Genomic DNA, 14,313 nt, shown 5'->3' with positions numbered 1-14,313 from the left:
AAATGGTTTGACCAAAATGTTCTATCCTTAAATGTTTCAAAAACCAAATTCTTACCAATTTCACTAAGAGATACTACTGATTATAACTTGGAAAATATTTCAATTCACTCTTGTGGCAACTTTTTAAATAGATTTTGCTCTTGTGAGCAAATTGAGAAAGTAAGTTCCTATAAATATTTAGGTGTGATTTTTGACAATCGTATGAAGTGGTCTGACCACATACATTTTTTAACCTCTAAATTACGTAAATATATCTTTGCATTTAGGAAACTGCGTGACATATTAACAACACAGGAAATGAAGCTAGCATATTACGCCTATGTCCAGTCGTTACTTTCATTTGGCATCATCGTATGGGGCGGAGCTTTTCCCACTGTTTTAGAACCTCTCTTTGTCCTTCAGAAGTTATTACTCAAAGTTTGTTTCAATAAGCCTATTCGATACCCCACTAACACATTATTTCGTGAATTATCCTTACTCAGTGTAAGACAGTTATTTATCAAATTTCTTTCAATTCATGTTTTCAAGAACTTCGATTCTATTTTTAACCAAACATCACATTCTTATAATACCCGATATGCACAGAATGTCGGAATAACTACCTCTCATTTAGCCAAGTCTTACTCATTAACAAATTCCTCTTACATTTCTGAAGTTTTATATCGTAATGTTATCTCCCGTTGTAATTCTTATCATTTGTTTCATTCTCCATCGATTTCTATTTTCAAAAAATGCATCACTGGCTGTCTGATAGAGTGGGGTGTAGATGAATCAGAACTCCTAATCAAAGCAGAGTACAGACAGACTTGACCCTACTTTATTCTCTCGTAATCTTTACTGAATAACTGAATTACAAACATCGAACACTCTAACTATATTTATGTATGTGCCCTCCGCCTTGCCTCATTCCTCAAATTGTTCATTTCACTTATTTAGCCTCAGAATAGTTTTACAATTATATTAAATTATTTGTTTTTAAAATTCTCTGAATATATATGAATAGTATTTTTCCAACAAATACGTAAGTCACTGATAGCGACTGAGCCTACGCACAGGCTTCCAGCCCATGTAGGCTTATTTCTATAATGTACTAGCAGAGTACCCGTCCTTCGTACGGGGTTGGCATATAAGTATCAAATGCTTATAGCAGTTATGAGTGAGGACATGGTTTAAGAAATTTCGGTTCTTTTTGAAGTTCGTTCGCTACGCTCACTCACCTTTAGGTTGGAGCTCGTTCGCTGCGCTCACTTTCCTTCAGGTTAGCTCGTTCGCTACGCTCACTTGCCTTCAGGTTAGCTCGTTCGCTACGCTCACTCGCCTCCAGGTTGAAGTTTGTTCGCTACGCTCACTCACCTTTTGCTGTTGTCATAAATGTAAAAGAAATAATAGTGCTAGTGCTGCACCCTGTTGGTAATCCTTGTAACTTTAATGCTATTGAACATCACAGAACGGAACCAACTTGTTTAATTGAAACAGCTGTTAAGATTCAATAATTTCATTTCTCATAAGGTTAACATGGGAAACTCCAGAGCCACTGGGGCGGAGCCCGAAAGGATTTGTGGGATAAAAATATGCCTATATGTTAATCGGGAATGTGAGCTATCATCATGCCAAATTTCAGCCCGATCCGACCAGTAGTTTTCGCGTTTACTTTTCCCATACACACACACAGACACCACCTCTTTTAGCGAATTTCCCATATAGGGAATAAGCTATTACCGTAGTACTCATGGTAAGACCTGGACGCGGGACCGATTTTTTTTTTGTTTTGAGGTCCCTAGAGGCCAAAAACACCATCCGTTCAAATTCATATATATATATATATATATATTTATGTTTTTAATTTAGGTGTTCACTTAATAGGGCTGCTGATATATTAAATATTTAAGTAAATAAGTACAACTGAGCACCCTGAATATTATATTTTATAAAAAGAAGTGACATGTTTCGGACATTAGTCCATTTTCAAACTTCAAAATACATTAAACACTTAACCATAGTTTATAATGTTTGTTTGTAAATAAATATGATTTATATATACAGATGGTTTATAGAACTAGACAGGATTTGGAAAAACTTTTTTGTTACTGATTATTTAATTTTAAAATTTGGTCAAAGATTGGGTTTCTTGAAGGAATTTGGCTATTTAATATAATATTCAGGGTGCTCAGTTGTACTTATTTACTTAAATATTTAATATATATTTATATATATATATATATATATATATATATGTCCGTCAGCACGATAACTCGAGCAAAAATGATCCGATTTTGATGAAATTTGGTACAAACGTGTAAACCTACGTCTATTCGAACGAGTTCGCGATCCAGCATGATCGGACCATGGGAACGGGTGTTTACGGGGGGTTTTATGGGGTAAAAATAGGTTTTTCCCAATTTTGACCCAAAAAACATAAAATTTAGCAATTAATTTCCAAACCATTTTGTAGAGCTTCAAAAAACAAATAATTTAGTATATTGAAGCGTTATTATGCGCCTAATGGTTACGGAGAAAATTCCAAAAAATTGTAAATTTAAAATTCCCATGTTATTCTTATGGAGAATGAGTAAACTGTTGTAGTTTGCTTGTTTATGAACATATTTTGATCAAATTTGGAAAATGTTTTTATTTCTTACTAACTATTAACATTTTACAAAAAAAAACAGTTTTACCCTCCCTGATGCAGCAAACCTAAGTACTTGTTAAACTAATTCTATTTAAATCGGGAATAAATGTTATATTTTTAAGTAGACATTTCAGTGTAAATCCAATCAGTCAAATGGAAATTCGCTTAGTCTGCAGGTTTGCTGCGGCGGGGGTATTTTATAATAGTATAGATAGAAGATTATGTTTAACATGGCTTCTCTGAGACCTTACATCCTTTGTTGTTATTATTAAGTTTTTATGTATTTTTATATTTAATTATTTTTATCTATGCAATGGCAAAGTAGGGTGTCTGTTCACTGGAAGTTATGTTATATTTATATCTGCATATTTTTTGGAAATAAAGTATGTTTTGATTTGATTTGATTTGAATATAAAAAAGTTAAAGCCTTGGATCAATGATACAATGTGTTTACAGATTAAAATGAGAAATAAACTCTTTTCTAAGGTGAAAAAACATCCAAATAATAAGAACTTAGAAAATTATTACAAAACATTTAGAAATAAATTACAAAAAGACTTAAAATATTTTAAAGATAATTATTACAAAAACAAGTTTGAAAGCTGTCAAGGAAATTCTAAGTTAACATAGAAAGTTAAATGAAATTACTGGTAAAACCAAAGCTTCTGACCCGGAAATTCATTTGGAAACAAATGGTGTTTTAGTAAATGACCCTCAAGTTGTGTCAAATGAATTCAATGATTTTTTTAAGTGTAGTTGAAAAACTTGAACTAGACAATACTGTATCTCAACAATTTCATTCAATGGACTTAAAGGATTATTTCCCCATTAGGAGTGTAGCCTAGTTAAATACCTAGTTTTTTATGGATGAAGTCAATGCACAAGATATTTTACATGTCATCAATAGTTTAAAAAGTAATAAGAGTGTAGGAATAGACGGTGTAAGTACCAACGTAATAAAAGAAACTTCAGAGCAAATATTAAATGTATTATTGTATCTAGTAAATTTTAGTTTTCAAAGTGGGATTTTCCCTACTGATCTAAAAAAAGCTGTTGTTATACCAATTTTTAAAAGCAATGCCAAATCGCATTGCAACAACTATCAACCTATTTCATTGTTATCTTCCTTCTCTAAAATATATGAGAAGTTAATGAAACTAAAACTTGTTAAATATCTTAATTCAATTGAGTTTTTTAGCCAAAACCAATACGGTTTCCAAACAAATTTAAGTACAAAACATGCTCTATTGAATTTTATAAACTTTGTAAATCATAACGTAAATGAAGGAAAACATGTCAGTGGTTTATTCTTGACATAAAAAAAGCTTTTGACTCAGTGGATCACAGTATTTTGTTAAATAAATTATATCTGTGTGGGATAAGGGGGGTGACTCATAACTGGCTTAAAAGTTATTTGTTGGATAGACAGCAGTGTGTAAGAGTAAATTCAGTTTATAGTGATATGGGGGTGATTAAGAATGGGGTTCCCCAGGGATCGGTATTAGGGGCAATCCTGTTCATTATATATATATATAAATGACCTATGTGAAGCAAGATTTCATGGTAAATTGACATCGTTTGCTGATGACACTGCTTTGTGCTATTCAGAAAGCATGTTACAGACAATACATTCAGCCATAAGCAGTGACCTCAAAGCACTCCAGTGGTGGTTTACTACAAATCACATGCTTTTAAGTACTGAAAAAACAAAATACCTTATTTTCAGTCTCAGAAAAGATTTTAAATTTGATGATCCGATTATATACCATAGTGCTGATTGCATTAAACAAAACACTTGTGTGTAAAGAAATGGGCTGTAGTTGGACAAACAAGTTCCATTAAATATTTAGGATTACATTTGGATAGCGAATTAAGCTTGAAAATACACATTACAAAACTAAAAAATAAAATCAATAGCTCTTTAAGATGTTTTTACTTTTTAAAAGATATGGCCAGTACACATGTATTGCGGACTTTGTACTTTAGCTTAGTACAAAGTAGAATAGAATATGGATAAATTTTTTGGGGTAGTGCATATGACACTTATCTAAGTCCAATTATAGTTCAGCAAAAACATTTATTGAGATTAATCTGCTGCAAAGGCAAATTTGAATCAACATTTGTCCTATTTTCTGAACCGGAACAAAAAATATTGCCTCTTAAATATTTATTTGATTTTAAAGTATTAAAAATGTTTTTTAACAGAAGTGGAAATAATGAACCGAAAGTAAGTGAGTACAGACATAAACTTAGAAATGCTCAACTCTTTACATTACCCAAACCGAACATTACAATGTTTACAAAAACATACAGTTTCATAGCACCAAAGATTTTTAATTGAGCGGAGCGAGCGAAGCTCTTTGAGATCGGACCTTATGCAAACTATGTAATCAATTAACTCAATAACGGCTGAACATATTGAATCCAAACTTACCAGGGGTATTTCGACAAATATTTTTGATGTTTCGAAACAAACAAATTTCAATTTGATGATACCTGTACAATTTAAGGCTGACATAAAATTTGCAATGTTTAACATGAGTCTTATGAGTTGCCATGATGGTTACGAGATAACAACGTAGATGTAAACAAAGAATCGTAGCGTATGCGACTCGACATTCTGTACCCACGGGCACCTCAGCTTGCACATGCACATATGGCCTATTTACAAAAGACAGTACAAAAGAAAAGGAGTCCGATGAATACCATTAAGCGTTGATTAACAATACACCGATTCGCATAATTTCTGGCGGCCTTACTGAATTATTCCAAGCAGATTATTTCTTTTAATTGTTGTTATTAGTTTTGTGGTAAATATTAGTCCGGAGTGTGGTAACTGTTTATGACGATTAGATTAAGGTATTTGTTATCCTAAAATGATATGGGGAGGGAGGGAAACAGGTCCGTGACGTAGGAAGTCGTGAAGGAAGCAGTAAAGGTAAGCGGTCCGGAGTGTGGGAACTGTTTAGTGTTTATGACGATTAGATTAAGGTATCTACAATCCTAAAATGCTATGGGAAGGGAGGAAAACAGGTCCGCGACGTAGAAAATGGTGAAGGAAGTAGTAAAGGTGAGTAGTCCGGAGTCTGGGAAATGTTTATGACGATTAGATTAAGGTATCTACAATCCTAAAATGCTATGGGAAGGGAGGAAAACAGGTCCGCGGCGTAGGAAGTGGCGAAGGAAGTAGTAAAGGCGAGTAGTCCGGAGTGTGGGAACTATTGATGACGATTAGATTAAGGTATCTGTTATCCTAAAATGCTATGGGAAGGGAGGGAAACCGGTCCACGACGTAGGAAGTCGTGGAGGAAGCAGTAAAGGTGAGTGGTCCGGACTGTGGGAACTGTTTATGACGATTAGATTAAGGTATCCACAATCTTAAAATGCTATGGGAAGGGAGGGAAACAGGTCCGCGACGTAGGAAGTGGTGAAGGAAGTAGTAAAGGTGAGTAGTCCGGAGTTTGGGAACTATTTATGACGATTAGATTAAGGTATCTACAATCCTAAAATGCTATGGGAAGGGAGGGAAACATGGTCCGCGACGTAGGAAGTCGTGAAGGAAGCAGTAAAAGGTAAGCGGTCCGGAGTGTGGGAACTGTTTAGTGTTTATGACGATTAGATTAAGGTATCTACAATCCTAAAATGCTATGGGAAGGGAGGAAAACAGGTCCGCGACGTAGGAAATGGTGAAGGAAGTAGTAAAGGTGAGTAGTCCGGAGTGTGGGAAATGTTTATGACGATTAGATTAAGGTATCTACAATCTTAAAATGCTATGGGAAGGGAGGAAAACAGGTCCGTGACGTAGGAAGTCGTGATGGAAGCAGTAAAGGTGAGCGGTCCGGAGTGTGGGAACTGTTTATGACGATTAGATTAAGGTATCCACAATCTTAAAATGCTATGGGAAGGGAGGGAAATAGATCCGCGGCGTAGGAAGTGGTGAAGGAAGTAGTAAAGGCGAGTAGTCCGGAGTGTGGGAACTGTTTATGACGATTAGATTAAGGTATTTACAATTCTAAAATGCTATGGGAAGGGAGGGAAACAGGTCCGTGGCGTAGGAAGTGGTGAAGGAAGTAGTAAAGGCGAGTAGTCTGGAGTGTGGGAACTGGAAACCAATTGTAACAGTTCGATTTCTGTATCTGAAATTGAAATACTGAAATGCTATGAGATATGGGATGGAAAGATGTCCAAGACATAGGAAATGGTTAAAGAATTAGTAAATGCTAGCAGTGCGGAGTGTGGGAAATGTTGTTGGCAGTTAGATTAATGTATTTAAAATACTAAAATGCAATGGAAAGAGATGACAAAATGTTCACGACGTAGGAAGTAGTAAAGTTTAGAATCGCAAAGTGTGGGAACCGTTTGTGGCAGTTAGATTAATGTATCTGTAATACTTAAATGCCATGAGAAGGGAAGGAAACAATGACGTATGAAATGGTGAAGGAAGTAGTAAAGGCTGGCATCGCAGAGTGGGGGTCTCCAGGTACTTAGTTTATAAACAGTAAAAGAGAGTATTCAAATTGAAAGCTATAGAAACTGTATTTCCGAAGCAGGAATTCAGTACTTTCAAATATTATTAACGGTAGCCTATCCTAAATAAATACAGTGATTTGCTGGGCTTGCACACTAAAGTCCAGTTGCGACTACAATAAATAAATAATTACCTAGGATTTTATGGAAGTCCACTAAGGCGTGTAAATAATTGGTTAGGCTTGTTCAGTTACGATTACGATGCGTAGGCCTAATGCCTAGACTGCTAGGCCTATACAGAAGTTCAGTTATAGCTATTTATTATAATTAAATATTTAACTAAACTTGTTAACATGTGTTGTCCAATTTATAACTTATAAGTGTGGAAATAATTTTCTCTGTGCAGATATACAGACACAGTTACAATTACACATGCCAATGTTGTAAATATATGTTCAGTAATTTATGTCTGTTTGTTTAAATGTATATATTTTTATTTGAAAGTCTGACGCCATCACTAATTTTGGGTAAAAGATGAAGATAATAAGGTAATAATTACAAAAAGTAGAGCCTAGACTGCTTGGTCTGTACGGGAGTCCAGTTACAAAATAAGCGTGATATAATATTCTTATTTTTTCCGTATTACTATAAGATGAATTATTACAGCTGACAGAACAGCATGTTGGCATTTTTATGTCAGGTTGAAAATTTAGTACAACCCAATAAATAGGCTTTACATCAACACAGTGCAGATTCTCAAATTAAATTGCCATAGCCTAATATAAAAACGTCTTTTATATTTGATTTTAATACTTACTTGAATACTTACTTACTTACTTGCTAATTATTATAATTACTGTGGTATTGCTATATATAGTCACCTTCTTCTGTCATTCTGTTCGCTGAGCAAAGTTTACTAATTGGCTAAATATTTTAGTTGGAGAAAATTAGAAGGAAGCCTATAGGCCTATTACATAAATGGGAGCTAAACAAACATTAGGATATTGACAAAATAATACTTATCTTTATGTTATTACAAACACACAGTTTTACTATTACTCATATATACAAGTAAAAATCAATGACCTAATAGAAACAGCTGACTTGATTCATATTTCCTTCAACTCTTCCAACCAACCACGAGAATTCAATTGGATTGTTGTTATGGTGACGTCATCATGTATTCAATTTGAATCATGAAAACAAATTAAAGTTATTTGTTTATATCAAAGCTTGCTTACTCCGCTCAATTGGCGGACCTGAGGCCGCATGCCTAGTTTATTACCCAATGACTTAAAAAATTCAAAGAGCATATCTATTTTTACCGTACCAAAAAATTGAAGAAATACTTATTCAGTTTGCAGGAAATTAGTTTTTTGATTCATATCGAAAAATAATTCAAAATAAGCTATACATAGATAATACAACTTTTGATTTTTAGCAAATTTAATATAAGAAATCATCATAAGGGCGCACTATGGCTAGCTTTACCACACAGGGACTAAGCATTGCATGCTATGAGCTGTGATGGCACCTGTGGTACCATCGCCTGGTGGTAGAGTGCGGTGCGCGGTTTGAAAGTTCCAAACCATAGTTAGTACTAATGAAAGTTGTTATTAGTTTTATGAGCGCACAAACTTGACCAAGAGACCGTTTTTGTTTAAGATTATAAATTGTTATCAGTTCGCTTTATTTCTGTTATCTGCATTTGAAGGAACCTCCAAACAGGCTTTGCCTTGGAGGCCTTAGATTTTCTCCAGTAAAGTTATTGATCTATTAATTTGTTTTAATTACAATAGTAACAACAAAACCAAGTAGGCCTAGTGTATTTGTTATAATTTTTAGTTATGTTTTACATATTCAGTATGACATTGTAAAGTGATGGACTTTATTTTTTTGATGAAATGGAACTAGATATACCATATATTTTGTTGTTGTTTATGTAAAACACTGTCAATGACTAATTGTAAATATTTTTATACTGTATTTTTTGGAGAAAATAAAATATTGTTATTCTTATTCTTATAAAACCCGTAAAACTCCGTTCCCGCGAACCGAACATGCTGGTTAGCGAAGTTTATCCGGCCTTAGGTCTTTAAACCAAATTTCATCATCAAAATTGAACAAAAATTACTCAAGTTCACGGACACATATATAACTCTACCGTAAAATTTGAACGAATGGTGTTTCCCTTATGAAAAAGTTTATATATGGCCATATAAAATTTTTTTTATCTGGTTATATTTGGTTTTGGACCAAATATAACCAGATATGATCATATATGGAATCCCCCATATATGGAAATTTTTTAATAAAAAATATATAAATAAATAAAAAAATTACAATTAAACATATTTTCACATTAAATCTTATAAACTATGCATTAAAACCATAATAAAAATTTTTAATTTGAAAATTTCAAAACAAAGTTTTCAAGTAGCCGACCGGGATTCGAACCCGGGACTCCAGCGTGGGAGTCTACCCCTTTGACCACTACACCACAACCGCTTCATATCAGATGTCTTTACAAAACCCATTACGAATAAGAGAAGCTGTATTTGGTCTCGTAAAACAAGATTTTCTTAGACATTTTATGTCATTTGAAGAATTTTATTATTAATATAGCCTAACTACGTGACATAGATATTTGCAGCTGTTTGATAGCAAAGGTACAATAAATTAATTATTAATATAATATTCTCTTTATTTAGGCCTACTACACTTACAATTTTAAAATTATACGTCAGTTTTAAGATTTTGTTGCGTTATAATAAAATTGTACAATAGATGTATGTACAGGATTTTGTCATCTGGGTTCAAATCTGGATACTTTATTACTTTACTACCTACTAATTACTTTAAATGAGAAATGCCTATATTATCTGCCCCCCACTGTACCACATTTCAACTCAATCAGTTCAGTAGTTTGTGCTTCCGAGAGCAACAAGAAAATACACAAACTCACAAACTTTAAGATTTATAGTATTATATATATTATAAGAAGTGTTTGGGAGTCCAGTTACAAAATCCAAATGTGGCAACTATTCCTTATAATAATTCCAGTTATTGTCAAAAACTCATTTATACATGAGCATAAATGGAAAATTATTATTCCGTATATGAGTAATTTAATTCCATACCTGGGAGTCATATATGGCCATAAAAAGACCATGATTCCATATATGGAGGATATTTATGGCCATATATGGGCAATAATTTCATATATAGAAAACATGTATGGCCATATATGGACAATCATTTCATATATAGAAAACATGTATGGCCATATATGGCCAATAATTCCATATATAGACTACATATATGACCATATATGGACACCACCATATATGGATACAACCACATCTGGCCATATCTGCTTCCATATATGTCCATAAAAAACCATATATGGCTTTATGAAACCATATATGGAATTTTGATATGGCCATATATGGCCAGAAATTACTTTTTTATAGGGGTTTTGGCCTCTGGGGACATCAAAATGAAAAAGTAAATCGGTCCTGGGCCTAGGTCTTCCTACGGTAATAGCTACGGATATTCGCTATTAAGCATATGCGTTTCACGATCTCACAAATTCACCAACTCCATAAGTACAGTCCCGGCCAGAAGATACTAAATGGAAATTTAGGTTGGGTTAGGTTAACAACACAAGAACGTTTGGTGTCTGGAGACTGTGGCTGCCCCTGCAACAACTTATAGTCTGGACTGTACTTTGGAGTTGGTTAATTTTTGAGTTCATGAAATATGGTGAAATGCTCTGCTTATTTAAATTAAAACCATTTTAATTTTAAAATTATAAATAAACTTTGTTTGTGAAACAAAGTTTATTTATAATTTTAGTTAATTGCACTCGATGAAATCTGGTGTTTATTTAAATTTCTAATACAAGAATATTAATCACACATCTTGCTTCAACAAACTCTATTTCAAAACTAAACCAATGTTTACAAAAACATCTTTTCAAAAATCATCTGACAACAAAACATATTTAAACACAAATAAATCATATGATAAAAAGAACAGACTTAATAATACAACATCCCGCCTCAAGATGTCCACATCTTCATGAACCTCAGTACCGCCTCGGTTTCTTAATTTTACTAACTTATATTGTAGTTAGTGAAATACTTTGTGAACCTCACCCCTTTTAGCGAATTTCCCATATGGGGAATAAGCTCTTACTGCCGTACTCATGGTAAGACCTGGACTCGGGACCGACTTACTTTTTTATTTTGAGGTCCCTAGAGGCCAAAAACATCAGCCGTTCAAATTCATATATTATATATGTGTGTGTGTGTTCGTTAGCTTGATAACTTGAGCAAAAATGAGCTGATTTTGATGAAATTTGGTACAAACATGTAAACTTACATTTATTCAAACAAATTCGCGAACCAGAATGATCAGACTATGGGAACAGGGGTTTTATGGGGTAAAAATTGGTTTTCCCCATTTTTGACCCGAAAAACATAAAATTTTGCAATTTATTTCCAAACCATTTTGTAGAGTAAAAAAAAAAACAAATAATTTAGTATATTGAAGCGTTGTTATGAGCCTAATAGTTACAGAGAGAATTTAAAAAAAATTGTAATTTTAAAATTTCATCATATTCTTAAATGGAGGATAAGGAAACTGTTGTAGTTTGTTTTTTACGGATATATTTTGATTGGATTTTGCAAATTTGTTTATTTATTACTAAGCTATCAACATTTTAATAAAAAAACATACCTTATTACCTTCCCTGTGGCAGCATACCTAAGTACTCATTCAAATTAATGTTATTTATATAGAAAACAAATGTGACAATTTTAAGGAAATATTTCAGTGGAGATCCAATTAGACAAATGGCAATTTGCTTAGTCTGCAGGTTTGCTGTGACGGGGTATTTAAATGTACAGGGTGGAGCACACATTATTTTTCATTCTGATGTCCCAAGAGGCCAAAAACACTAGACATTAAAACTTTCAAATAGCAGATAGTCAGTGGCGGGGGCTATAGGGACTAAAGCCCCCCCCTTGGACCCTGAAAATATAAATTTAAAGATACATTTAAAAATAGAAATGCAATGGCAGGGTTTTAGATACAGTTATAGACAGTGAAAATGGCTTTAAAAATTCACCAAAAGGGCTTTAAAAATTTCAAATTATCCGGGGGAGGACCCCCAAATCCCTCACCCTGTTAGCCCCCCCCCTTGACATGTTCCTAGAACCGCCACAGTGCAATTAGTTATTTAGAAATCTTTGCAACTTTATTCATTGCTATAACCCTAACAAAAAGTAATAATTTGCAAAAGTATTAATATTAAATGTTAATTTGCATGGGTACAAAAATGCAACAAATGAACGGAAAATTCCTAAAAGCAGTGGTTTAATAGCTTTCTTACCATCATCATCCGCCATTATAAACATGTAGTAGATCTTCCAACCAATCCAACGAATGTGTTTATGTGCTGAGATTAAATTACAGGATTATGCCTGAATTAAGTTATCTTTATTCAAGATTGGGAGTGTTTCCCGAGATGGTACTCAAAACGATAAAGTGTTTTACAGATATCTTTATCACATTATGTAATCTTGCAGTTCATAAAAAGACCTATTTAAACAAATATTTTTATTTACATTATTATTTCAGGAGCTTCAAAAGATTTAAGAACATATTTTATTTTATGATTTGAGAAGTAAGATAACTTTCAGCTGATGTCTGTTGTGATTAATTAATGTATATTTTATCAATCCACATTTGTGTTTGTGCTATTTAAAAATCCCTTTAATTTTGTTTATTGAAGCGTTGTTTTATTCCTAATGGTTACAAAGATAATTAAATAAACTTTAAATTTAAAATTCCCATGTTATTCTTATAGAGAATAAATAAACAAGTGTAGTTTGCTTGTTTTTAATCAAATTTGGCAATTTTGTTTATTTCATACTAAGCTATCAATATTTCTATAAAAAAACACATTTCAATACCTTCCCTGTAGCAGCAATCCTAGGTACTCATTATAATAAACGTTATTTAATAGGAAATAAATCTAACAATTTTCAGGGTACGGTATATTTTAGTAGAAATCCAGCCAGGTAAATGGAGATTCTCTTAGTCTGCAGGTTTGCTGCGGCAGGGGTATTTATAATTTTCAATCCGTTTTCACATATTGGTATGGGCTGATTTTTATAGCAATCTTATCTTATCTTGTCTTACTAATATTATAAATGTGAAAGTGAAAGTTTGTGTGTTTGTTTGTTTGAAGTTCGATCATGCATTAACTACTGGTTGGATTGGGCTGAAATTTGGTGTGGTAATAGCTCACATTCCCAATTAACATCCTTATATACATGGTGAGTTTTAATTGTCCCCCCCCCCAACTTTTTTCTACATGTTTTCAAATATCAATCCCAGACCACTTCCAAACATTATTGGGTAGTAAGTACTTCATTTTGACAAGGTGGTAATTTCCGGCCGCCATCTTGGATCCACCATATTAAAAGCAAAACTTTTTCAAAAGTAAAGGTGGGGTTGTGACCCATTATTTCAAACTAGATTTTTACCCTGATAACAATGCCGCAAACACTTTTCAAAAATCTTGATCCATTCCAAAGTTATGAGGGCTTTTTAAAACTTTATTTTTAGCCTATTTTAGCATTGTGCATGTACAAACTAAGACCATAATCTCAAAATAGTGTTAGATAAAGATAAGTATACACTACCAGTAATTGTCGACCTATTTTCACCTGGTTATGACTGATGTATTTTTTCCGGCCGACATCTTGGATCCGCCATTTTGAAATGTGATAAATTATTTTAAATATGAAGGGGGTGTTGTGACCCATCATTTCGAACTACTTTTTTAAACTAAACTCAATGCCTCAAAAAATAAAGTTTTAAAAAACACTCATAACTTTGGAATGGATCAAGATTTTTGAAAAGTGTTTGCGGCATTGATATCAGGGTGAAAATCTAGTTCGAAATAATGGGTCACAATCCCACCTTTACATTTGAGAAAAATATTTTGAATCCAATATGGCGGATCCAAGATGGCGGCCGGAAATGACCACCTTGTCAAAATGAAGTACTTACTACCCAACAATGTTTGGAAGTGGTCTGGGATTGATATTTGAAAAAATGTAGAAAAAAGTTGGGGGAGGGGACAATTAAAACTCACCCTGTATAATTCTGTAAGACAAAATTTTTACCAGAAAATTGTGGAC

At 33.4% G+C, this 14,313-nt stretch overlaps 1 protein-coding gene across 2 annotated transcripts in view; it reads right to left on the bottom strand.

The window, feature by feature from the left end:
* LOC128987279 (uncharacterized) overlaps positions 1-12,581 on the bottom strand; it is a 43,691-nt gene extending 31,110 nt beyond the window's left edge. The window contains exon 1 of one of the 2 annotated variants that reach the window (XM_054408039.1): positions 12,495-12,581. In XM_054408039.1, coding sequence (XP_054264014.1) covers positions 12,495-12,519 — 25 coding nt within the window. In that variant the 5' untranslated portion in view covers positions 12,520-12,581. The remainder of the gene's footprint in view (positions 1-12,494) is intronic. The other variant, XM_054408040.1, reaches the window with a different exon arrangement.
* Positions 12,582-14,313: the final 1,732 nt, after the last annotated feature.

The sequence above is a fragment of the Macrosteles quadrilineatus genome, unplaced genomic scaffold (assembly GCF_028750875.1).
Source record: "Macrosteles quadrilineatus isolate MER2022 unplaced genomic scaffold, UCM_ALF_1.0 Scaffold_2__2_contigs__length_208266976, whole genome shotgun sequence".
Taxonomy (NCBI): Eukaryota; Metazoa; Arthropoda; class Insecta; order Hemiptera; family Cicadellidae; genus Macrosteles; species Macrosteles quadrilineatus.
The sequence above is the reverse complement of the archived record's forward strand: the minus strand, read 5'-3'. Positions and strand labels throughout refer to the sequence as shown.